Here is a 26,728-nt window from a genome sequence, read left to right as displayed (position 1 = left end):
GGCAGAAAAGTTCATGAGACTCTTACCTCCAATTAACTACCAAAAAGCCAGAAATAGAGCTGTGGTTCAAGTGGTAAAGCACTAGCTTTTAGTGAAAAAGCTGTGGGACAGTACCCAGGCCCTGAGTTCAAGTTCCAGTATCAGCGCGTGTATGCGCACACGCACACACACACACACACACACACATAGAAGCTAATGCAGTGCAGTAGGAAGGAGGAGCCTGTGCTCCTGTGCCAGGGTTCTTTTGCATTCACATGTAGTCAGAAGGACTTTGCGCCTTGGACTAGGATCTTAGACAATTTAGTTCCAGAGATGGCAAATTTTGCAGCCTGGTTAACTCTGAGCAAGTACTTTCAACCTGATCCACTCGTAGATGGTCATGTATCATCTGCTCTGTGGTCCCAACATGCAGCTTTTCACTGGCTGACAATTGTCATAAAGGGTGTTTGAAGCCATTAAGTCATGGCTTCCTGAGGTCCCAGTTAAGCTGAATGGAACTCATGAACTCAGCATTCCTTCCCTAGAGAACGGATTTCGCTTGTTTAGAGCTTGTTCATTGCTCAGGACCTAACCTTTGTGGTGCAGGATTTATGAGTCGGGGGTACGAAAGACCCAAAGAGGTCACGTGCTTAGGAGGGAGGCAGCAAGATTCATACTTGTGGACTCCTGTGGGCTACTAATCAGCCGTCAGGAGTGGAAACTGGCTGCCCCTCTGCTGCCCCTGCAGCTTTACCTGAAGCTATGGAGACTGAACCACGCTTCTGGAGAGGACAGGTGAATGGAACCAGGTGCATCTCACGCCCCAGAAATTCAGCCTCCTTCACAAAGATGGTTGGTGGGGACCTTCTTAGTGAAGATTGACTGAGATCGAGCACTGTGGGGCACCAACATGATGTTGGCGTGAGTCTGGTGGTGGACATCCTGTTTACAAGCTGCTACTCATTTTTACCCCTCCTTCCTGACTCACTTTCCACTTGCAAAACTGAACTTCCAGAAAGGGCCTCAGGGCTGCAGGCAGGGGGAGAGTAGTACGGTATGTACACACAGTAGGATGGGTACCAGGCAGAGCTGTATAGCATCCCCAAGGGGGAAAGATGTGTCACCCTGGCTTGCTGGGACTGGGGTTCTCATCACTCTCATAGCAGTGAAAGGATTTGCATTGATCATGCAGTCTGACTCATAATTTTAGATATTGGGATTTGGCAAGATAAAGGATAAAGTCACCCCTGCCAAGGCCACACAGCTGTAGAACAGCACAGCTAGGATCACAGCCAGGATTTCCCCTCCCCCCCATACCGCACCCCCTCCCCCCAGATAAAACACTACCAGCATATGGTAGAGTCCTCTTCTGTAAAAGTACTTGAACTCGATGCTTTCAGTTCTAAAGTTCTCTGATCTGAGAATTCATCAGTTCTTGGGTGCTTTGGACAAACTAGGTAGTTATTCAGTATATGTGCTACTTAGCAAAAAAGCTTTGGAATGTCACCTGGTGCTAGACATAGTGTAACTTTTGCTGAGCATGCAGACAAAAGTCTTTAACAGGACTGAATTTTTTCAGAGAAAACCTCCCAGTGTGTGCTGATCTGAGACACAGATTTAGTCAATTTAGTGCTACTTTGGGGCAGAAGTCTATGAGTGTACAGTAGTCACTGGCTTTGTGAGCCAGTCGTGTCAGATTTCTAGGATGTTGGGGAGGTCTCCAGAGGACTGCAAATGTCTCCTGGCATTGACGAATTAGACCATTTCGTTTTTTCAGAGGATCAGCAGAGGTTAAACTTAAACAAATATGAGCAGCTGGGAGGCTTTGGCAGGAGTGAGATGTGCATATTCTCAAAGAAAAGAAGAGAAAAATTGTGTGTTCCCCAAGGAAGGAAGGAAGGAAGGAAGGATGAGGCGTGGAACTGAAGGCCTCCTCTAAGGAAGGAAGCAGTTATTTCTCTGCTGTTTTATTTTGCACTTTCAGTTAAAGAATTCCAGAAGTTGCAGGTTGTGGATCATGACCTCCATTTTTTTTCTCTCTGTTGCTGCTTGCCAGAGGAAGGGAGGGTGGGTGGCTCTAAATAACACTTTGGCCTTTATGGAAATGTATCAGATGTTCCAGGACTGAGTCTGCTGCTTGTGTTAGTGTTCTCTCTCTCTCTCTCTCTCTCTCTCTCTCTCTCTCTCTCTCTCTCTCTCTCTCTCTCTCTCTCCCTCTCTCTCCCTCTTCCCTTCTCTCTCTCTCTCCCCCTCCCTCTCCCTCTTTCTCTCCCTCGCTCTCCCCCCTCCCTCTCCCCCTCCCCCTCCCTCTCCCCCTCTCTCCTCTCTCCTCTTTCCTTCTCTCCCTCCCTCTCTTTCCCCCATTCCTTCACCCTCTCCCTCTCCCCCTCTCTCTGTTCATGTTCACTTACTCTGTCCTTACTTGTGTCCTTTCTGTAGGATATACTTAGCACTTCTCGCCTTATATAGCAAGGTCTGGTCGTTAATGTTAACGGAGATCTTGCAACAGGGACTGCTGCCAGATAGTATTAATCAGGCCAGTGTTTGGAATTTCATAAATGCTCTAACTTTGGGTACAAATTTAACATGAAGAACAATCTGAAATTGTTTTCCCCCTTCCCCTTTCTTCTTTCTGTCTACCCGGTTCCCAGCCTGTCCGGCTTCCGTCTCTTCCTGTCTGTTTTAGAATTACTCTGCTCTGCTATACGCTTGCTGCATTGGAACTTTGTTGATTTTTGCCACGTTTAATTTTTTATTTCTCTCCGTCCACTCCAAGACCACAGGCGGAGCAGCAGCAGCCGGAGCCAGGACTCTGCGGAGGGGCAGGACGGGCAGGTCCCAGAGCAGTTCTCAGGTCTCCTCCACGGCTCCTCCCCAGTGTGTGAGGTGGGGCAGGACCCTTTCCAGCTGCTTTCTGCCACTGGCCCAAACTATCCAGCCGGGTCCCCCCAGCAGGGTGCCTGCCACGAGGCCAGCATGCAACTGGAGGAGACGGGTTTGCACACTCCTGGAGACCCCCAGCCCTGCATCCTGGACCAGAGCAACCGAGTGAGCTACCCAGCAGGCCTGCCTTCCTCTGCCAACAGCCGGGTGTACCCTGAAACTTTGACTCTCATAGCACCTCTGCACCCTGGTGGTGCTGAGGAAGAAGGAGACCGGAGCGGGGCTAGAAGCCGAGCCCCTCCCACTGGCAAACCCAAAGCTGAACTCAAACTCAGCCGCAGTTTGTCCAAGTCTGACTCTGATCTCCTAACCTGCTCACCTACCGAGGACGCTACAATGGGGAGCCGGAGCGAGTCCTTGTCCAACTGTAGCATCGGGAAGAAGAGGTTGGAGAAGTCACCGTCCTTTGCCTCAGAGTGGGACGAGGTAAGGCCGGTGTGACGTCACAGAGCTGGGCTGGCCAGGCGCAACGTAGCCCACCCCAGCTCCTAGCATAAGGATCCGAGCCAAGGTTGCTTTGGTTCCTTTATTCCATGCCCAGTGTGTTTCTGCCAGTGATGAGGATGGCAAGCCCCAGAGAGCCTGGGTCACAGAGGACAGGTCCATGAGTGGTTAAACTTGAGGGTGGAGGCCTCAGCAGAGCAGGGCTGAGGGAGGGACGGTTTCTAGAAATGACATGCTATTTGAAAACATTTGGAGCCCATAAGCCCCATTGGGGGATCACGTTTACCCAGAAGGGTTAGAACTCTTGTGAACTGTTCAGGAAATAGAGGGAAGACCAGGGTTAGCAGGGTCCTAGGGGTAGGCCCAGGGGAGGACTTGGGGAGAAGCTGCTGAAAGGATGTCAGAATGGGGCTTTTCTATTCTGGGCTACTGTGATTATTCTTACTGTGTTCCCTGGAATACCAGATGTCTCTCCCAGCAAAAGTGTCCTGCCCATCCCACATTCCAGGCTTGGTGAGACACAGGGCTTGCTGGCTCAAATTAAGATTGGCCAGGGGAGGGGGGGGGGAATCTGCAGTGCAATGGGAAGCCTAAGTTCCTTTCATAACCATTGTCACAGAATAGTTGGAACTATGTACCCAAATATTTCTCAGTGACTTGTGGTATGTGTGACTGGGCAGAAGAATGCATGTGAAATATTGGGAAACACTGGAGAATGTTGGAGTGCCACCCTTATAAGCTTCTTGTTGAGAGGGAGCTGCTCTTGAAGTGGCCTCAGTCTGTTTCCCAGGAGTAATCACAAGATGCTTTTAGCTCTCCAAGAGGGCACACTACAGTTGTCATGTCCATTTGTACATTCTGTGGATTTAAGGCCTAACCCTAGTGTGTTGGGTTGTAGCTCAGAGTTATGTAAACTAAAGCCAATCCCCTTCCCTGATTGGGAATAGGGTGGGGACAATTCCCTCTATCTCCAGATAAGATGCAGCTTTGGTCTCTGTTTAGTCAAGGCAGGAATCCTGTGCAAAAAATTTCTTTGCATAGTCAATAAAGACTTGGTGAGCCCATCCACTAATGGAAAATCACCATGAGTGAAGTAGCTCTCCTGGTTCCCTAGAAGATCACACACACACACGCACGCGCACACACACACACGGTATGTTGTATAGTATGTGTGTAGTAATGTGTTTTTCAGAGTAGTTTTGTTAACTTGGTGTCAACTCCAAGACCAAGTACTTAGGACGAGGATGGAGATGTATGAAATATGCTCTGAACTTGTGAGCAGTGAGAGGGAGACCTGCAGAGAGAGATGTGTGAATGTGGGAGACTTCCAGACAGAACACAGAAGTGGAGTTAGACATGGAATGGAAGAATTAATTCTTGCTTTGGCTCAAACCACATTTGAAGGTAACAGGACGAGGAGAATGGCCAATAGAGATATCATAGAGCAGGGAAAGCCAAGGTCATTTGGTTTCTATAGTGTTGACTGTCCATAAGGGAAAATTAGAAGGAAAAATAGGAGGTGAGACATGGAGCAGACTGCACAGGACCTTGAACTTGAGGCTGAGATAAGTAGCTGGTGTGATATCCAGAAGGTAGTATCCCCAGATCCTTCAGAAGTACCAATGGAATGAATTGCTGCTTCCTTGCAGCACACTCTTCCATGAAGGGTCATGGTGCTTGGTGATTCTTTGCAGCCTATTCAGGTCCTGTTAGCATGCTGAGTTGCCAGGAATTCTACAGGTTCTGCCATTTACTCCTGGAAAAGAAGCAAAATCTCTGAGACAAGAACCCAGCCTAGGGGCCGGAAGTTTGGCCTAGTGGTAGAGTGCTTGTCTAGCATGCACGAAGACCCAGGTTCGGGTTCGATTCCTCGGTACCACATACATAGAAAAAAGCTGGAAGTGGTGCTGAAGCTCAAGTGGTAGAGCTCTAGCCCTGAGAAAGTCCAAGGACAGTGCTCAAGCCCTGAGCTCAAGCCCAGGACTGGCAAAAACCAAAACAAAAAAGAACCCAGCCTAACTGAAGCCATTCATTTAAGCTCATAACTAGTACCTTTCTGCTTTTTAATGTGGAAAGGTTCGTGTGTGGAAGCCACCTTTGCAGATGGAGATTACCTGCGTAGTTTCCTGGCTGGGGGGAGCCAGGGGCTCCTTGAAGGCCTAGGTGGTGAAGGTTAGTTCTTTAGTTCTTTGGTTGCCTGAGGTCCCCAAAACACTGCCATCTTTTAAATTCAAAGACATTAAAGATTTTTTTAAAAAAAGGTCTTATTGGAAAGACTTCAGAAGATTGAGACTTGTTTATCAGTTGGACTCTTTGTGAGTAATCTTGTAACTTATTTTTTTTTTTAGTACTAGAGATTAAATATAGGACCTCACACATGCTAGGCAAACTCTCATCCCTGAGCTAACCTCAAGACAGTCAGCGTTGTTTGTTTATGTATTTATTTATTTTGTTGGTTGTGGGGCTTGAACTCTGGGCCTGGGTGCTGTCCTGAGCTCTTCAGCTCAAGGCTAGTGCACTACCACTTGAGCCACAGCACCACTTCTTGTGAGTAATTGGAGGTAAGCATCTCAAGGGACTATTTTGTTTGGGCTAACTTTGAACCGCCTCCTGAGTAGCTAGGATTACAGGCATGAGCCACTGACACCCAGCTCAGCATTGTTTTTGAGTCATAGTACACTTGCATTTCTCTATAAGAAGTTTCTTCTAGTGACTAGCATTAAACTCTGGCCTTTGGCAAGCTTTCATTTAAGAGAGAGAGGGAGAAGAAAATCCTTGGTTAATGGCTGTGTCCCACCCTTACCCTGGCCCATGCATGAAGATTCCTTTGACATATCCTGTGCATGCTAATGTTTCTTTGTCAACCTTCCATCCCCAGTAAGTAGGGAAAGCTAGTCTAAAGGAGATTCGGGCTCAACCAGGCTCTCCACTGAGACCTAGGAGAGAAGAGGAAGGCCCTTCAGGCAGCTGTGATCCCAGCCTAGAAGGTAGTGCAGGGCTGGGATGGGCTGGCACTGCCATCCACTCCACTTTGGTACTTGGATAGGCTCTCTAAGCCTCCATGTCACTATTGTTTTGAATGAAAACAGGCAGTCAGGTTTGTGTTTTAGTGTTTTACAAAGTAAGAAATGTGTTTAAATGCATAGTTCCTGGCATGGTTCCTGGCATGGTTATCTGGCAGATAGTAATATTGTTTTGCCTGGAGGTTTGTAGAACTGAAACAGTGGCCTTGAACACATTCTAACTTTAGGAAAGGCAGTAGCGCCCTGGGGGTGTCGGGGAGGCAGAGGAGTTCCTGCCCTTCAGCTGATGGCTGGTCCTGCTTGGCCCTGCCCCACACCAGAGAGAAGAGTCAGCAGGCAGCTCCTAAGAGAAGAGAGGTTAGAGAGTTACCCGCTTTTCAAACATGGTCTGCACGGCAGCCATCGGTAGTCGCTGCTTGGTGGGTTGGTTGATTGGGCTGTTGTTCTCTAGTGAAGGAACACATCTGACTAATATATGAGGAGCATGTGGACTATTGCTGGTGTATCACAGCCCTGTTGAACTGTCCAGGACAAGAAGATTTCCGGGTTAGTATCAGTGCTCAGGATAGTATCCATTAGCGGCACTAGCATTCTCCTTATTTTCTATTATAGTTTTGGTATCAAAGAAGTGATAGACGTTTTGCCTTTTAGAGAGCTCAGCCTCAGAGGGCCTCTAACTCAAGCTCCAGTCTTCACCCTTGGCCACACTAGAAGGTAAGCTGAGAATCAGTTTGCATATAAAAGAAACTTTAAATATACCCAAGGAAATCTGGTCGGTAGGGAGACAAGAGGATAGGGGAGGATGTTGGGATTTGTCTTATGAAGGAACATTTTATGTATATATGTGCTATCAAGATGAACTCTCCTTTACAACTAATTGATGCTAATAAAAATATGGGGAAAATAGCTCTATAAACAGGAAGTGAGAAAAATCACTTGTATCATTCTGTAAATAGTTGAACTATGTTAGAATTTAATTTATATCCAAATTTGGGGCTTTGGCATATTTGTTAACTTGTAATATTCTTACCTAATTACTACACATTACAGACACCATGACAGGGTATATGATCGGAATTCCCATCTTCCTTTCTATTTATTTAGTTTTTTTTGGTGCCAGTTCTGGGGCTTGAACTCAGGGTCTCAGTGCTGTCCCTGAGCATTTTGCTCAAGTGCTCTACCGCATCTCTACTTTTGGCTTTTTCAGTACTTAATGGGAAATAAGAGTCTCACAGACTCTCCTGCTTGGGCTGGCTTCAAACTGTGATCCTCAGATTTTAGCCCCCTAAGTAGCTAGGTTTAAGTCATGAGCTATCAGTACCCAGCTCCTTTTTTGGGGGGAGGGGGGTCAGTTATGGGGCTTGGGTGCTGCCCCTGAGCTCTTCAGCTCAAGGCTACCATCCTACCCCTTGAGCCATGTCACCACTTCTGCTTTTCTAGTGGTTAATTGGAGATAAAAGTGTTACAGACTTTCATGTCAGGGTTGGCTTTGAACTGTGATCCTCAGATCTCAGTCTCCTGGAGCTGGAATTACAGGTGTGAGCCACCAGTACTGGCTACCCAGAAAATGTGTTGGAGATGGAGCCCAGAGCCACCCACATGCTAGGCAAGTGCTCTGCCATCAAGCCACCTCCTAGCCCTTCAGGTCTTCATTCTGAAAGATTCAGTAATTTGTTGTGTGGTGATCCCTTAAGGTTGACTGGCTTCTTGCTTAAAATATCCTCTGGCCATTAGACGCTGTATTTACCATTTTCTACTTGCCTTTCAAGTCCATTCCTTTCCCTTCTCTCTACCTGCTTATGTGTCCTGCATTCATAGGAGAGAGCATGTTGTATTGACCATATCCCTGCACTGCAGGCCACGTTCCTGAGAGGGATCTCCTGCTCGCAGTTCTGTCCAAGTCGTTTCCTCCTCTTCTCTTCCCAGACCTCGCTGTGACTAGCTCACTTCCCTAGTTGCTCTTCCTGCATCCTACCTAAACCTGCATAAATCATAATCCCCTTATCAAGTTCCTTCATTTGCCCAGTTGGAATGTGCCATCTTTTCTCTGTAGAGACCCAGTTTCTGTCACCTCTCAGAAAGTACAGATGGCTATGTGTTGTAAATCTGACTGTGGCATGTCAATCAGAAACTAGTTTTCATTTGCAAATGGACTCAAAGGCTTGGCTGTTCAGGGAGGTAGGAGACTTAGACTGGTACACTTGGCTGTTCAGGAAGCTGTGTAAATAATTATTTTACTGTATAGTTTATAAAATATTAACATTAAAATATTGTACACGTACAGTACAAATAACTTTTGTTTTCCAAAATCTGTCAGCTATGGTAGTTTGAACCTGATATCCTTTGATATCAAGGGCTGGCTATAGGAATAATAAGAATAACTTTCCCGACAATTAAAAAAAAAAACAATACAACAACAACAACAAAAAAAAACAAGAATAACTTCTTGGTTGGGTTGTGGTTGGAATGTATGCAGTCCATGGTATCAACTAGGCTTCTCTCATACCTGTCTTTGAATGGATTGAAATTTATGAAAGGGAAAACCACAGAAGGCTGCCTGTCTACTTAGCATAAACATCTGAGTCATTTCAAACTTGGCTGAAGGCTTAAGTGATAAATCTGTGTTTTGAAATGAGCTTTTCATAAATATTAAACAAGTGGGGAATGGGTGAAGAGCAGGGACATGCTTTGTATGCATTTTGCATAAGCCGAGAACAATTTCTGGTTAAGAATGTCTGTTTGGGGAATATCTTGGCCTTGTCTGAAATGGTAGCTGAGGGGACCCTGGGCTCTTGAGATGTGAAGTGCCCCAGCAGGGAGGGCACCCTTCCAGCCAAGTCCCTAGCTGCCCTTTCCAGCACTGTCCCATTAAAGGCATGATGTCATTAAGAGGAAAGATGATTGGTTCAGCTCCAGGGAGGGTTTGGCTGTGTTTAACCCCTGAGGGTTGGGTATATAGAAAGAATGGCGTAGCTGTAACCTCCCCAGATTTGAGCTGTCACCGATGATCCTGGACTTCCCACACACATTTCTACTGTGGACATTGTTCTTCTATAAACAAGATCCCTTTTTACTGAGCAAAGCCTTCTTGCTCTAAACAAGAATGTGACACTCCCACCACTGCAGACAGATCGGGGCCTGGAATAGCTATTTAAGTTGCTTCCCGGTATACTCCCGGTATACACAGGAGTCACAGCCTTTATCCTAAGAAAACATCCTATAGGTCCTTTGGCTGCCTGTTCATTTTTTAAATATTTATTTATTTCCTAGGCAGTCCTCCACTTCAGCCTTCCTATCAGGTCAAGTGACTTTAGTTAGCTTAGACTGAAAAAAACACACCCACGTATATGCACTTCTGCACTTGATAGTCACAGAAGAAACATGGGGTGTGTGGGTAAGCTAGGCCAGTCCTGGCTCTGCAATTAACCTTGCTGGGAAGGCTGTTAGTCCCCCTCTGTCCTTGGGAGCCAAGCAAGGTCATCAGCTTCTCTGGGGTTCCTCCTTTCTTTTCTTCTTTTCTCACTAATCTTTTCCCCTGTTCTTCCCTCTTCTGTGTTCTTGCCCAACTCCCTTTCTCCCTCCTTTAGATTTCTTTATTCTGTGTCCCATTTTTCTTACAGCCTTGCCTTCTCTGCCCTCTCTCTCCCACATGGGCATTCTTCTGACTTCCCCTTTTAATAGTTGTGCCAGGGTTTTCCATGTTTATATTCTTTACAGGGGCTGTGTCACCACCTGCACTGCCTGCCCCCTTGAAAGGGGGCAGTCCAATCCTACTCACCTATAGCCAGAGAGGACTCAGGGAGGACCCAGGGGCAGACTGTGGGATTTGAGAGTTTGCCAGAAAAAGAAGAATTTCCCTTTCCTCTCCTTTCTGTTGTGCTACAGTTTTTTTTTTTAAATGGTAGACCAGACACTGGGGTGATAATGAATGTTGATGAATAGATGAACAGTACATTTTCTGCGATTTTTTTTCATTTGAGTCTCTCTCTCTCTCTCTCTCTCTCTCTCTCTCTCTCTCTCTCTCTCTCTCTCTCTCTCTCTCTCCCTCTCCCTCCCTCCCTCCCTCCCTCCCTCCCTCCCTCCTTCCCTCCCTCCCTCCTTCTTTCCCTCTCTCCCTCTCTCAAACACACACACCCACACACCCTGCCCAGACTTTAAGATTGAGTACTTGAATAACAGGCAGGCATCATCATGCCTGGCTCATATATTGTATCTTTGCTTTTTTTCTCTATAGCATCAGTAGATGCTAGACATTGATTTTATATAACTTAGTGAATGCTAGTTTGTCTTAACTTACTCTAAGCAAAAATTATGTCTGAGGCATAAATAGAAGTATTGCTACATAATTAATAATATAAAATTGAAGAGCTGTGTACATTATTACACTTATTCATTTAGCTGGTTTGTTGAGTGCCTGCCTGGCCCAGGCACTGGTGTAAGTGCTGGAAGCTCAGCAATGTATGAAGCAGGCAAAACCTCTTTTGTGGAGCTTGCTTTCTGAAAGCTGGAAGGAAAAAAAAATGAAAAAGGATGAATAAGGAAATTTTACATCATGCCCAGTCGTGCTAAGATTGCTCATGGGGAAATGAATCTGGGACAGGGTGGAGAGTTTGGTAAGGGGAGGCCAGGAAGGAAGGCCTTTTTGAGAAGGATAGGAAAGAGGAGGGGACAGGATTGGAGGGGGAGGGACATTACTGAGCTACTTTCTATCCATTGCTGTTGTAAGAGAAATTTAAAATTGTACCCTATACTTTCATTGTCATAAAAATATTTCTTACAACTTGACTTTCACTTTCAATGTTCTCTCCCTTTCTTTCCTACTATTTCTGCCTTGGTTTTTTTTTTCCTAATTCTTTTAAGAGTAGGATGCCTCTTTTTTTTTTTTTTTGAAAGAGTATGTACACATATGCACCTTTTTAAAAAAGCTGTATTGAGATAGAATGTGATTGGAATTTCTTGGTCATTGTCATCCTCCTGGGTCGGGGTCATTGGGGCCGCTGAAGAGAATTCCAGATCATTATCTGAATAGGTGGTGGCCACACAGTTGAAGACATTCTAAGACAAGGGGGAAGGAATTCGAAATTCCCAAGGCCACAGGATGGCTAAACTCTAGACAGCAGGAGGTCCAGTGTGGGGAGGGCAGCACCAACCTGAAGGAAGCAGTCAGGGTAGACTAGACTGAAACCTAGAGGGCCATCACTACAGGTAACTGGACAGGTACATCTTAACTTCATCTTAGGAGCCAGGCTGTGGTTCCACACACATAGCTGCAGCAGATCACAGAGAGGGATGCTGCTGTCTTCAGATGTTCTGTGGCCCTGGGTAGACTTAGGGTACGTTATTTTAGAGGGAGTTGAAAATGGCCTATGTAACACCGGCCATGGTGGCTCACCCCTGTAATCCTAGCTACTCAAGAGGCTTGAGAACTGAGAATTGTGGTTCAAAGCCAGCCTAGGCACTAAAAAGTCCATGAGATTCCTGTCTCCAGTTAATCACCAGAAAACTGGAAATGGCATTGTGGTTCAAGGGGTAGGGTGGTAGCCGTGAGCTGAAGAGCTCATAGCCTATGTTGTGTGTGTGTGTGTGTACATGAGAGAAAGGGAGATAGATAGACAGACAGACAGATGGGTAGATCCATCTAGTTCTATCTAGATATAGATATGATTGCAGGAAAGCAATTCATCTGGACCTCACTTGGGCATTTTTTGGACTCTGTATCCTTCAGAAATGTGAGAGTTGTTTTCTGGCCCATGGTGTTGGGCTAGCACCCTCAAAGATGTGCTTTCTGATCTCAGCCATGTTTCAGTGGGAGGCTCTCCTTGCCTAGCACTCTTTTGCTTTGTTGGCTTTCTTCCCCTTTGATGCTTCCTTTTGACACTACCAAGTGAATAACCATTGGGTAAGAAAGATGTTAGAACTTGGAGATGCTGACAGGCCCAGGATGCCAAGAAGATCTTCCCCAGGCCTTTGGCTAACTTACTCATGAGCTCTAATGACCCCATCTCTGGCACCACAGTGTCCACCTGTCCATAACTCAAGGCAGCCTGTTTGTCTGGACAGGTGATAAATTGTCTAAGCTCAATAGGGACCTGCAAATGACTATTTGTCTGGCAGTCTTGTTTGGGGCTGCCCCGATTTCAAGAGCCAGGAGACTTTAGTAAACTCTAAATGGTATGTTTTGTAAATGTTCTGGTTCCTTTCTACTTTGGACCTTGTTACTTTTATCAGAACATCCCCCAAACTATGAGAGAGTTGTATATCTGTTGGGTGTGGGCTAGGGGTTGCTACTGGGAAAAAGCTGATATTGGAATGTGGGCTCCTGGAGAAATTCTCCTTCTGGAGCTAGCGCTGCCACTTTGCTGACACAGGACGGTACAGAACTCTGAGACTAGAGGTAAAGTAGGAGGGGAGTGTCCTCCTATCTCACCTCCGCCTCCCAGGTTGCTGGGATTACAGGCATCAAAATTTAAAAGCACCCAAGATCTGGGTGCTGGTGGCTCACACCTGGAATTCTAGCTGTTCAGGAGGCTGAGATCTGAGGATTGTGGTTCAAAGCCAGAAAAATTCTTGAGCCTCTCATCTCTTGATTAACTACTAAAAAGCCAGAAGCAGAGCTGTGACTCAAGTTTTAGAGTGCTAATCTTGAGCTAAAAAGCTTAAAAACAGGCTGGGAACGTGGCCTAGTGGTAGAGTGCTTGCCTAGCATATGTGAAGCTCTGGGTTTGATTCCTCTGTACCACATAGACAAAAAAGATGGAAATGGTACTGTGGCTCAAGTAGTAGAGCTCTAGTCTTGAGAAAGCCCAGGATAATGCCTAGGCCTTGAGTTCAAGTCCCAGGACTGGCAAAAAAAAAAAAAAGCTTAAGACCAGGGCCCAGGTTTGGTGTTCAAGTCCTAGGATGGACACACAGACATGTACGCATGTACATAGTACCAAAGAACATATAATGAGAAATAATATAGTATCCAGTTCTTCTCCCTAGTTTTAAAAAATACCCTTCCAGAAATACTTGTATATTTATAAGCAGTTCAGATATGTAAACATTTTCCCTTTTAAGATTTAAAAAAAAATCACTTGCAGTTTATGAAGCATTTTCTTTTTTCACAGTTTATAGCATTCTGTGACTTATTTAAGAATTTCTTGTCATTAGAAACTTTTACCAATTAAAAGTATTGCTGAGGCTGGGAATGTGGCTTAGTGGCAGAGTGCTTGCCTAGCATGCATGAACCCCTGGGTTCCATTTCTCAGTATCATATAAACAGAAAAAGTCAGAAGTGGTGTTGTGGCTGAAGGGATAGGTGCTAGCCTTGACCAGAATAAGCTCAGGGACAGTGACCAGTCCTGAGTTCAGGCCCCAGGACCTGCACAAAATAAAAATAAAAGTATTGCTGAGATATAGATACTTTACAAATTAATTTCAATGTAAATTTCTAGAAGCTGTGTAACAGCTTAGTACATATTAAATTTGTTCTTTCACCCACAGCATATTAAAGAAAACAATTTTTCTATGTTTTGCCAATGTAATAATTAGCCTTTAATCTCATTTTGATTCAGAGATTGGCCATGCTGTCTTTTTTGTTATTGTTTCTGCTTGGATCGGGTGTCTTGAGACCGGGTCTTGCTGTGTAGCCCACACCAACCCCAAATTTACCATCCTCCTGACTCAACTTCCCAAGTGCTGGGATTACGGATGGGTGCCACCACACAGCTTAACAGCTTAGGTTGTTTTCCTCTAGTCTTAAAGTGCATGTCACTTATTATGAATGAAGCTGGCATTTTTTCATACATTTGTTTTGTTTTCCAGATTCCTGTTTTTGTTTTTGGTGCCAGTACTGGGTTTTGAACTCAGGACGTAGATGCTGTCTGAGAGCTCTTTTATCCAAGTCTAGTACTCTCCCACTTGAGCCACATCTCTAGTTTTGACTTTCTGATGGTTAATCACAGAGGAGAGTGTCATGGACTTCCTGCCCGGGCTAGCTTCAAACTGCCCTGATCCTCATATTTCATACTCCTGGGTAGCTAGGATTATAGGCATGAACTACCAGTGCCTGCTTTTCTTTTTCTTCTTTTTTTCATTTCAGAATTTATTTTTCCTACTAATTTGTAAAAGGTTCTTCATGTCCAAAGAAATTAGTCCTGTATGTGTGATATGATTGCTTTTTGGCTTTGTGATATTTTAAGGGTTTTTATTGTTGCTCCTCTCCTCCCCTCCCCTCCCCTCCCCTCCCCTCTCTTTCTCAGTGCTAGGAATGGAGCCCAAGCGTACTAAGCAAGTGCTCTGCTAAGAGCTGCCACTCCATCCTCTGGCAATCCCTTAATACCATTTGCCATCCCCATTTTTTTAAATTGTTACTATAAAGGTGATGTGTGGAGGTAGCCCCATTTTTTTTTTATACAGAAATTCTCTCTCTCCTCTCCTCCCCCCCATCTCTCTCCCTCCCTCCCTCTCTCCCTCCCTCCCTCCCTCCCTCCTTCCCTCCCTCCCACCTTTCTCTCCCTCCCTCCCTCCCTCCTCAAAGTTCTTTCTTTTTTTCTCTCTTTCTGTATGTGTCCCAGGGCTTGAACTTTGGGCCTGGGTGCTATCCCTGACCTCTTCAGCTTAAGGCTAGCTTTCTATCACTTTGAGCCACAGTGCATCATCTGGTTTTCTGGTGGCTAAGTGGAGATAAGAGTCTCATGGACTTTCCTGCCTAGGCTGGCTTTTGAACTGTGATTCTTAGATCTCAGCTTCCTGGATAGCTAGGATTACAAGCATTATCCATCAGCACCCAGCACATTTTTTTTTCTTTTTTTGTGGGTCATGGGGCTTGAACTCAGTCTGGGTACTGTCCCTGAGCTCTTCAGCTCAAGGCTGCCACCCTAACCTTGAACCCCACTTCCCTTTTCTAGAGGTTAATTGGAGATAAGAGTCTCAGGTCCTTTTGTGCCGGGGCTGGCTTTGAACCTTGATCCTCAGATCTCAGCCTCCTGAGCAGCTAGGATTACAGGCATGAGCCACTGTGTACCCAACCAGCACATTTTTTTCTATAGTGAAGTATATCATTCTTTTTTTTTTTTTCAATGACTTCTGCATTTTGTATCCTAGTTAAAAAGGTCTTCCCTTCCATAAGGTTCCAAAATAAACTGCCTTTCTAATTTTCTTCTAGTGAATCTATGGTTTCACTTATTAAATTTAAATATTATTTTCTTCTGGAATTTCTTTTTCTACAGAGAGTGGTGAGTCTTGTTGGCTTTTTAGCAACTCTCTGATCTATCTCACTGTTTAATTCAGTTTTCCAGTTGAGCAAAACCAAAATTTTGAGAGATGAAATGACTGACCTAAGATATTGAGGTTGAAAAGAATAGCCAATTAAGTCCTAACAAGATTGTATTCAGAACTTGGCAGAAATTTCATTTTGGTACTAATTGCTCATGTTTTAATTCAAACTACTAGAATACTTTTTTACTTTCTCTCCAGTTCCAGAAAAACATTTGCATGTGTGAAGGAAAGTTACCTGGAGAAGGGCCTCCTGGGAAAAGCATGAGGTTCAAACATTCTCACTATTAAGGCTTAGAACATTTCCTTCTTTTCACTGCTGTCTCAGACAGAGGACTGCTAGACTTTTCTTTAGTGAGTATTGAAATGTTGAGGGTTTTTTGTCAAACTCTTTTTTGGTTTTCCTTGAGTCCCTCAGCTCTGCAGCTCAATGCTAGCACTCTTCCACTTGAGCCACAGCACCACTTCCTGCCAAATTCTTAACTAGGAAATTGGAAGGAATCTAGTTACTGCGTAGTCCCTTATAAATAAAGTCACTTATGTGTTCTCTAAAAATGACCTGCCAGCTTCTGCTTGAAAACTTCATCACCCACCATTTCTTTAGTGAAATCATGGAAAATCTTTCGTCATTTCCAGCCAAAATTTGTCCCTTGTGCCCCTTCTCCTTTGCCTGAGATGACTTATTCTCCCCCTACTTCTGTCCTACCCACTCTGTGAATGTGCCAAGTCCTCCAATGTTCTCCTGAAGTTGTATGACCCTGTTAGAGATGCTTGAACATAATGCACACTGTGTTATGTATTTCACTTGTCACGTGATACCTGATAACACTTCACCCAGGAATCCGATGTGCCTCACTCACTTGGAAAATTAACAAGTGAACCAGTGAGCTCAAATCAAGGACAGTATGCATGCTGTTCCTGGAGCCGCCTCCGCCCTGGTAGGAAGCCTCTTGAAAAGCTAAGCTTGATGTGGTGCTGGGGCTTAAGTGGCAGACTTTGAGAAAGCCCAAGGACAGTGCTCAGGCTCTGAGTTCAAGCCTCAGGACTGGCAAAAAAAAGAAGAAGAAGAAAAGGAGGAGGAGGAGGAGGAAGAAAAAGAAAGAAAAGCAGAGCTTGGAGTAGCAGTTCTTGTTGCCTTTTTTTATTTTTTGGTCATGAAGTTTGAACTTGGCCTGGGCACTGTCTCTGAGCTTGTCATCTCAAGGCTACCACCCTACCCTTGAGCCCAGCCTCCCGTTTTCTAGTGGTTAATAGGAGATAAGAGTCTCAGGTCCTTTTGTGTCTGGACTGGCTTTGAACCTTGATCCTCAGATCTCAGCCTCCTGAGTAGCTAGGATTACAGGCGTGAGCCACTGTGCCTGGCTTCTTGTTGCCTTTTAAAGCTTCCTTTCCTTCTGTGATTCTTGCCTGACAGATACAACCCAAACTCTTCCTGCTGTGATGGAGGTGCCAGGGACTGCCTGCTTTCCACCTAACGGAGGACTTGGCCTACTCTGAGTCCATCAGTTCTGAACCTCAGCATCACATCATAATCTTAATTTTCAGATGCCTTTGTGTCAAATTTTTTTTTGCAATCAATAGGACAGATAAGGACTGGGAAAGCCTGTGGAATATAGATAATTCCAAGTCCTTGTGTGCCCATGACTCTGAACTCTTTCCCTTTTGCCCCACTGAGTCAGACATCAAGGTTTCCTCTTGACATCTCTCCTTCCTCTCCATTCTCACTCCTCTTCCTGGATCACGAGGATGCCACAGCCACAACTTTGGCCTTGGTGCTCTCCAGTGTAGCCTGGGGCATCTGTCTGTATCCTATTTTCTAATTTTGATCAGTTCCTTTACTTTTCCTCTGCATTTTGGCTTATATTATTTCCCCTTTGGTGAAATCTTTCTTCTTTTTGTTTTGTTGAAATTCATCCTTCTCTAAAGGCTTTCTCTCATTTTTTTTCACCACTTGTATTAGGAGCTGCTGCGTAGCTAGCATTGTTCTAAGGGCTGAGCATACAAAGTGAAATCATAACCGTGTTCATTGCCCAGCTTTTGAGAGATTTAGAATAATGGGAGAGACAAATATTAAGGAAGCTAGAAAAAATTAAAAATTATCATAAATGGAAGTAAGTACACAGAGCATATGAGGGTGGGGATGGGGTGTGGTTGACTGTTGTCCAGACCTCTGAGCAGTCAGCTGTTCAGTGCTGGGGAGGAGACCTAGAGGAGCTTACTGGCCAGGGAGGGCTGACTCATCCTAGAGAGTGAATAGTCTTCTGTCTGCCATACCTTGCCCCTCCCACCTTGAGACAGCAGTCTGCTATGGCAGCTGGTATTGCCTGTATTGCTACTCTTGTTTATCTGTACATAGCCTCTCTCCCCAGCCAGATTAACACTTTTCAGGGGTAGTAATCACATGACATTTTCACAAACCCTTAGGCTTCCCAGCCCACAGTGGGCATTCAGAGATTAAAGACCTCAGAAGCATGGAGAGATGTTGGATATTCTAGGTCCTTAAAATGTCACATACTTCAAAAGCTCTCAGATTTGGATTGCTTGAAGGCCTTTTCATGCTTGGACCTAGATAGGAAAATGTAAAAATTAAGCTTCTCCTCACCCTTAGAATTTTTTTTTCTTTTCCTATTCTTTGGTAATAAGTAATAGCCCTCCCTTTAATGCCACAATTGAAGGGTTGTAAAATAATGAATAAATATTGGGAATAATTTGTTTCACAGATGGGCATACAGATTTCAGAAGGGTACAACTAATGTTTTATGGATTTCGCATATAATTTGATAGGTTTACCCTCTCATTTTTTTTAAGTTGAAACTGTTGTTTTATTAAAACATGCTGGTTTGAAAAGAGGAGGTTGAACTTAGTATTTAAATATCATTCTAGCCTATGGGAGACATGTCTCCCACAAAAGTAGTTCACATTTCTAAAGAATGGGATGGTGGGGCGTGGTGGCTCACACCTGTATTCTTAGCTACTCTGGAAGCTGAGATCTGAGAATCAAGGTTCAAAGCCAGCCCAGGCACAAAACACCTGAGACTCTTATCTCCAGTTAACCTCTAGAAAACAGGAAGTGGGACTTGGCTCAAGGATAAGGCAGTAGCCTTGAGCTGTAAAGCTCAGAGACAAGCCCCAGACCCAGGGATAGGGTGATAGCCTTGAGTTGAAGAGCTCAGCAATAGAGCCCAGGCTGAGTTCAAGGCCCATGACCCACCAAAAAAAAAAAAAGGATGGGATAATAGGAGTCCCCCATTGTCACAATGGGTGTTACTCTTTTTGTTTGTTTTTGTTTTTTTTGCCAGTCCTAGCGCTTGAACTCAGGGCCTGGGGACTGTCCTTGGGCTTCCTCACAGCTTTATCCACACATCACTTCTGGCTTTGTCTGTGTATGTGGTACTGAGGAATCGAATCCAGGGCTTCGTGCTGCTAGGTGAGCACTCTACCACTAGCCATGCGCCCGGCCCTATTCTGTCTTCTTTTAAGGACCCTACAAGTAAGTCAGGAACAAAATATGTTTGGCCTTTTCTTGGCCCCTAATCTTTTGTTAGATTGAAAGAGAGAAAAAAGTCAATGAAAAAAGAGAAAAGCACCAAAGAGATGCAGTGTGTCTCAGAAAAATACACCAGCTCCTGGCCAGGTAGCTGCCTGCCTCCACAGGTCCCCTGTGGAAGGACCTGGCACAGGAGTATCAATGCACAGCTGAACAGCCTTGGCCAGTTCTGGGTGTTTGAAGCCATTTACTGGCTTTGTAGGAGCTTATTCATCAAAAGCAAAAAGTCAGTGTTGCTGACATATACTATGCTGGTAACATGAATTTGGCTAAAGAAGACATTTTCTAAAACCCATTTTAAAGTCAGAACCGTTACTGCTGCTGATTCAGAATCAGGCCCTGGTGAGTTCTCCATGGTGTAATGTTAACTGAAATCTCTGGCTGTGCTCCTGACCAGGTAATGTTTTCTATGTGCTAAATTCTTCCTAATGGTTCAATTCATTTGGCCTTTATTCATCCTGGGCAGCAACTCAAGAATGGCCTGATTGTAAGGCTGGAGCATAGTGATGAATGCATTTGTTTCACTGATGACAAAGACTTTAGCAGTGTCCCAGCTCCCCCTGAAAACAGGAACAGATTGATCAATGAAGAGCAAGCCTATTGGTCCTTGTGCAGAGATCCATCAAAGGCTGTGTGATCCAGAAGGCATCCACTTCCCAGATGGATTCCAGCAGGTTGGATGTGTAGCAAGATTGAGTCTCTTGCCTGGGACGAGCTCCACTAAGGCATTTGTCAAAGCCATTAGTATTAGATATCAGAACCCACAGTCCTTTTGACTCACAAAACAACATGTATGAAGTGAGCACCCTTTGTTACTGGGCTCCTTGCTGCTTTTGTGAGAGTATATTTATTTATTTTATTTTATTTTATTTTGCCAGTCCTGGGGCTTGAGCTCAGAGTTTGAGCACTATCCTTGGGTTTTCTCAAGGCTAGAGCTCTACCACTTGAGCCACAGCATCACTTTCGGCTTTTATATGTATGTGGTACTGAGGTATCGAACCTGAGTCTTCGTGCATGCTAGGCAAGCACTCTACCTACTAGACCAAACTCCTGGCCCAGTGAGAGCATATTTTTAAAGGTTTCCTTTGTGGTTTACTCTGACCATAAAGATGTTTGCTGATGTGTTTCATAAAAGTGAATGCATTTGCTACCTTGGTATTCCTTTTACCATGTAGTTTTGCTTTTGCTTTTCCAAGGAGCAATTTGCTTGGGCATATTCCTCTCCTGGTGGTGCATCACAAATCATTTATCCCCTGTTGTGGGTGTTTTTCTGCTTTATGTCACCATGGGTATTTGGTTCTATGCTCTGTGAATGTGTGCTTCTCTCTTGAGAGGCAAACCTGAGCACAGACTTGGAGGTGAATAGTGTGGAAGGGAACATCAGTCCTAAAGTGCCTCGTCCCAATCCAGTCTCATTTCTCAGGACATATTAAGCTGCACTAGGAGGGCATACAAGCTTACAGGTCACTGTTGCCATTAGTCAGAGTCTGAAACAAGTAAATGACAAGATTCCTGGGTCCAGACCTAGTGTGTGGAAAGTGCTGTCTGCATTTGGGCAATACCTGCATCTGATTAAGTTTATGCTGTGCTTTACTTTCAGACAGTGCCTCTTACTCTTACTAATTAAAATCCATATTTAAGCCTTTGTAGGCTGAGTATTATTCATGCAGGTATCAGTGAATCATTTGATAAATTTTATGCAATAAGGTAATTGTGCCAATATTTTTTCAGTGTTGAGCTAAAAAGGAAATGAAGCACCATAAATCTGGTGAGCTTGGTAGGAGGAAGTCAAATCTACAAAAGTGAGTACAAAGAGCAAAAGCCCAAGCTTAGCCATGACTGTCATGTGACATCACAAAAGGCCCAATAGGCTAAACCTGATTCATTCTTTCCTTCTTTTTTGACAGCATTGGATTTGAACTCAGGGCCTCCTGCTTGCTAAGCATTCTACTCTTTGAGCTATGTTTCCAGCATCAAGCCTAGTCCAGGTCCTTAACTCTGAGCTACAATGGGCACTGCAATTTAAGCTGATATTTTAGAGGATATGAAGCAAGCAGCTCAGCTGACATTGGTGGCAGTGAGCCTGTGGGACTCATTACTTTCTGAGTAGGTGGAGCAGGTTGGCTTGGGAACCATCTTGCCCAGGTAACAGGCAAAAAGGTGTGGCCTGACCTCCCTGGAGCCCTGTTCTCAGCCTTGCTACCACTGGCTGACCAGGCTGCCTGGGACGGGACTCTTTATCAGCAGGTATTTATCAGTTGCCAACTATGTGTCAGGCACTGTGGTAGGGTCTGGGCACAGGAGGTGGAGTTAAAAGGACTCAGTTCCTTCTTAGGGAGCTTCCTTGAATGAAGTGGGGTGACTTCTGAATGCCATATAAGGAGGGTTTCAGAGCAGCAAGCTGACAGCAGGTAGGGGTAAGGAGCTTCTTCTAATATGTATTACTGGTTTGGGGTAATCTTTATATGTTAGATCAACAAATATGCTTTTCTTTATACCTTATATGGGACTGACACGATAATGGCTTATACATCAAAAAATTCATTCTTACGTGATTGGATTCTCAGGGGGCTGAGCTCCCTAAGTATGCCCTCATGGAAACTATGTCTCTGGACTCTGCTCCTGCCTGTATATACCTAAAACCACATTGGGTAGATTTGTTTTTAACAGAATTCATTTCTGTCTCCAGCCTGGCTACATACTATCAGGAGATTGCTGACCTGGGGCTGTCAGAAATCAGCTAGCCTCACTTCTTTTCTCAGTTTCACGGTTGCTTTGCTGGTCATCCCTTTGTCTGTCTGTAAAATAAAATAAAACAAGAATGTTTCCAGAAGCTTCCCTGTGGAGGCTGGAAGGTCAGTGTTTGCCAGCTTCGCTTCGTTCAGAAGCCAAGCCCTGCAGAAATAGAGCAGTGTCATTGGCAGTGCCCTTCACAGGTGGCTATCCTCTCTCCACTTGCCTCCTGCTTTGCATTCCGAGCAGGGAAGCAGTTAGCACAAGGTTCATTTAAAACCCCAATTGGGGAGGTTATCATAGCATCCTAATTCCAGTAAGCACCTCTAGTTTTCCCTTCAGCAGTTGGAGTGATTAAATGTCATAATGTATCAGGGGAGTACTAATTATGAACACAGATTTTATGTCGGGTGCTTTTTTGTGTGTGTTCTGTGTTAGTATTGGACATAGTACTAACTTAACTTGGCAGCACCTTTAATTGGGACAGTCTGTGAATTAAATTGGACTCTGACCAGCCTGAAGGGTCTCAGGGCCAACACTGCCTCTGGGACTTCACCTGTCACAATTGGCCTGTTGAACAGCTAGGGTCCATTTCATGTCCTCCTGCCCAGAAAACCAAGTGGGGTGTTTTTACTGTGAGCTGGGAGGCTGTTTTGCTTTCCTTTGTAAAATGCCAGAACTAGAAAGGTTTCTAAATACCAGTGATATACTTTATAGGTTAGTAAACTGAGGCCCAGAGAAGATATGGCCTACTCGGCCACATGACCTTTGAAAATAAACACTCTGTTGCCTAGTAACGTCTTGGAACTGATGAGGCACTTGATATTGGCTTGTTGAGTAAATGAGTAAACCCAGGTCTCTTGGGATTTCTTTGAGTAGCGGAGTTAATTTACCTTTTTTGGTATAAACTGGACTGTGTACCAAATCTGGTTTGGGTTCAGTGACTGGTATACAATGTTAGAAGATATCACCTTCTTTTCTTGAGCCTGTCCACAGACTGGTCACCTGTCATGTTGCCAGTGCCAACAGTGTTGTGATAGTTCTGCCTAGCTCTCATTTATGTCTTCCCAAGCGGAGGTTTTCAAAGCGATTGCAGAGCAGCTCCACGAGCTTCACCTGGGCTCCAGTGAGAGCTGCAGACTGTCCCTATTCCCAGGCCTTGTGACTTAGGAACTGTGGCTGGGTGGCAAGCAGTGTTTGGACAAACTCTCCAGATGGTTCTTTTGTACAACAGCATTTGAGAAATGCTCCTTTAAGAGCTAAGTCCTCACTGTGTTCCCTCTGGTGGAGAGCAGACTGAGGGGTGTGAGCACCCACTTTGAACACTTGAGAACCAAGCATGGGGTTCCAGAATGTCGGTAATCCCATCAAATTTTATGCAAGTTTTATTCAACGCATTTAGTATATACATTGCTGTTATTGTGCCAGCAGTAATTAGGTAAATGAAAAGCAGTTTGTATAAACGACTGTGGTGAGTATTGCTCAAGCAAATCAAGTTTTTATTGTTTTTCCCATATTAGCTTGCTGGTAGCTGCTAACGGCCTTCCTTTGGGTAACTTCCTTCATTGCACGGAGGTGCGTGACTGACGTGCTCACAGGTACACTCACTGGCCCATGTCTGACAGTCTGGCTCTCATTTCCCAATTGTCAGGGTTCCTTTGGCCACCTGTCTTAGACTGAGTTCCCTCACAAGCACAGTTTAAATGCAAATAGTTCATTGAGGACTTTGGATCCTCTGGGCCAGGGAAGGGAGAGTGGAGTAAGTGAAAATAAGTGGGCCATGAAAACAGCTGACATTAGGCCCCTCTTCTCTGGCCAAAGGTAGAAGGAAAGCAGAGGGGTCGAGGCACTGGTTAGAGTAGAAAGCACAAGAGAAACAAATTTCTTCCCAACAAAATACCACAGATCCTCATTCTTCACACCAAACCCACACTTATTCTGTCCCACTTTTATTTTCTGTTCTTCAGGCTATAAAGGATGATCAGTTGCCACCCAGCTTGGGAAGAAAAGGAGTTTTGTGCCAGGCTGCCTTTGGGGTGGTTGCGATGATCGGTTGTGTGCCTTCCAGGCTGGTGAGGATGGGCACAGAGGCCTGTATTCTTCAGAGGGCCAGTATCCTCCATGCATTGGGTGGGGTCCACAATGAAAGGAGAGAACCAGGGACAAGGAGGGATGTTGTGGTGGTATAGAAGCTATTTCATTGCCTTTTTTTGATCATGTCTATCCTTTTTTACACTCTAGTTGACTTTTCTCTAAAAGATAAAGAAATAAGGGGATAGTTATCATGTTAACTTTAAAGATTTCTCCTTTGTTCAAAAACTTTTATGTGGGACCGAGAGTGTGGCCTAGTGGTAGAGTGCTTGCCTAGCATGCACAAAGCCCTGAGTTGGATTCCTTGGTCCACATACACAAAAAGCTGGAAGTGGTTCTGTGGCTCAAGTGGTAGGAGTGCTAGCCTTGAGAAAGCTCAAGGACAGCACAGGGGCTTGAACTGAATCTGGGATATTGTCCCTAAGCCTTTTTGTACTCAAGGCTCCTGCTTTACTACTGTCTTTTTGGTATTTAATTAGAGATAGATAAGAGTCTCATGGACTTTTCCTGCCCTGGCTTGCTTCAAACTGCAATCTACAGATTTCAGCCTCCTAAGTAGCTAGGATAACAGCACAAGACACTGATACCTAATCATTGTTTTTTTGTTTTTTTTTGTTTTGTAACTGTAGCTTTCTGGGAACTTACAGAAATGGAACAAAAGGACTCTTATTTACCACCTTTCCCAGTTTCTGCCAATGATGTCATGTTAAGTTGCTTTGATATAATATCAAAACCAGGAAAGTGGGATTGGTGCAATCACAGCCTATTCATACTTGACCAGTTTTATATTGTGCTGGTGTGTAAGTTCCTGTTTTCATCAACAGTAAGAAAAACAGACAGACTATACAGTCTCCACAAAGATCTTATGGTGGGCCGGGAGCATGGCCTAGTGGTAGAGTCCTTGCTAACATGCATGAAGCCCTTGGTTCAATTTCCAGGTATCCCATATATAGAAAAGGCTGGAAGTGGTGCTGTGGCTCAAGTGGTAGAGTGCTAGTCCTGAGTTCAAGCCCAGGACTGCCCCCGCCGCCCCCCCCAAAAAAAAAAGATCTTATGGTGCTGCACCTCAAGTCAGTGATGAAAACCTAACAACCTTACAATATCCTATTCCTCCTAGTTGAAGTGGGACTGGCAGAGTATGCACTCAAGCTACCTCCTGAAAAAGGCAAGGCCCCATTTCTGCTTAAGGACATGGAGCCGGAAGAGTGGCAAAGCTCATTTTGTCCTCAGTCCTTTTCCTTCAGGGCTCAATCCTCTGGAGACTTAAGTTAGTGTTAATCTATTTGGGCTATTATCAAAACATTCCTCACAATTCCAGAAGCAGAGAAGTTCAAGATCAAGGGGCTGGCCCTGGCTTGGACCAGCTGCTTTGCCCTGTGTCCTCACATATAAGGACCTCTCCTCTTCTTAAAAGCTGCCACTCCCATCATGAGGGCCCCCTCTCCCACATAACTTCAAAACAAAATTGGGGTTGAGACTAACATAAGGATTTGGGAAACATACAGTTCAATCTGTAGCATGTATTGTCACCAGGAGCTACTCCATTTTCTGCCACTTCCCTAGTCCCCAAATCACTGGGGCAGGTGATAATGACAAGAGAGGGAGCAAGAGAATTGCCCGGGTCCCTGCCTCCCATGGCCATACCCTCCTGCCCTCCACTTCTGCTCACCTGAGCACAGAGCCCAAGGGCTACATGTGATGGTCTCCCTGCCAGCTGCTCTCGTTTATTCCCACTGCTGGGAGAAGTTTTGTGCCTCACAGTTTTGACTGGAGCCATCCTGTTTATTTTCCACTGTGTAGGAACATACTTGGAATTGTGGTATGTGCGCAGGCACAGGCACACACAGCCTAGCCCAGAGGAGCTGAGAAAAACAAGTCTTGTTGATTGCTATCTTCAGTCTAAGCACACACTTTGTCTACAGCAGTTCATTCGTGTGTCTGTTAAAGACAGAATGTAAGAAGATGAGGCTCCTGTACCCCATTAACAATGGAGCTGGGCCTTGTTCCCTCTGACCCAGCTTCTCTCAAGATGTAGAGCTCAGGCTGTAGCTCCTGCTTCTTTATGCAGGATCCTGCTGCCCAGGCACACACGCTGTCCTTGGCAGTGATTGGAACACACAAAATAGCTGAGATGAAGAGGTTGTGGCTACTCTGGAATCTTCGTATGGGTAGAGGCTGGAGATGGTCTTGAGAGGTAGGTGGCCCAGAGATCTCCCAGTGCAAAGATGTCAGCCTGGTCATACGGCTGTATTTCTTCTGTATTTCCCTGCCCTGCATGCCACATCTTGATGTTCTTCCTAAGAAAATGCCTGCACCCCATAGTTGACAGTAAACGCAAGTGTAGGTTACAAGGCCCTTCCCAGGGTGGGTGACTCTAGAGACCATTCTGAAGTCTGGGTTCTGGCTGTCCTGCTCATTGTCATTTGACAGGACGTCTAGTCCTGCTGTTGGATGTTGATTGCCACGTAGTCCATGTATTTCCTCGGGATCCCTGGCTCTGATGGCCCAGTGGGAAAGAAGCCTCCTGGTACTCTCTATGCCAGGACTGCTTTTCTTCAGATGTTAGCCTTTCTGAGAGCTCCTGGTTCCTCTCCAGCCACATGATCCACTTCCCCTGGGTTGTGGCACCAGAGTTTAGGGTTACTCTAGGGACACGCAGATTTGCTCCTTTGCACTTGTCTAAGAAGGCAGGTGTGTCAGTTGTTCAGGA

General features: G+C 45.1%; 1 protein-coding gene across 6 annotated transcripts in view; it reads left to right on the top strand.

Moving 5' to 3' along the window:
* The window catches only part of Anks1a (ankyrin repeat and sterile alpha motif domain containing 1A), a 143,098-nt gene that overhangs the window by 81,377 nt on the left and 34,993 nt on the right, over positions 1-26,728 (top strand). For all 6 annotated transcript variants that reach the window (XM_090355840.1, XM_090355842.1, XM_090355841.1 and 3 more), the window contains one exon: positions 2,756-3,348. In XM_090355840.1, coding sequence (XP_090211966.1) covers positions 2,756-3,348 — 593 coding nt within the window. The remainder of the gene's footprint in view (positions 1-2,755; positions 3,349-26,728) is intronic.

The sequence above is a fragment of the Megascapheus bottae genome, chromosome 22 (genome assembly GCF_031878675.1).
Source record: "Megascapheus bottae isolate mThoBot1 chromosome 22, mThoBot2.hap1, whole genome shotgun sequence".
Lineage (NCBI taxonomy): Eukaryota > Metazoa > Chordata > Mammalia > Rodentia > Geomyidae > Megascapheus > Megascapheus bottae.
Note: the sequence above shows the minus strand (reverse complement) of the source record. Positions and strands in the feature narration are given on the sequence as shown.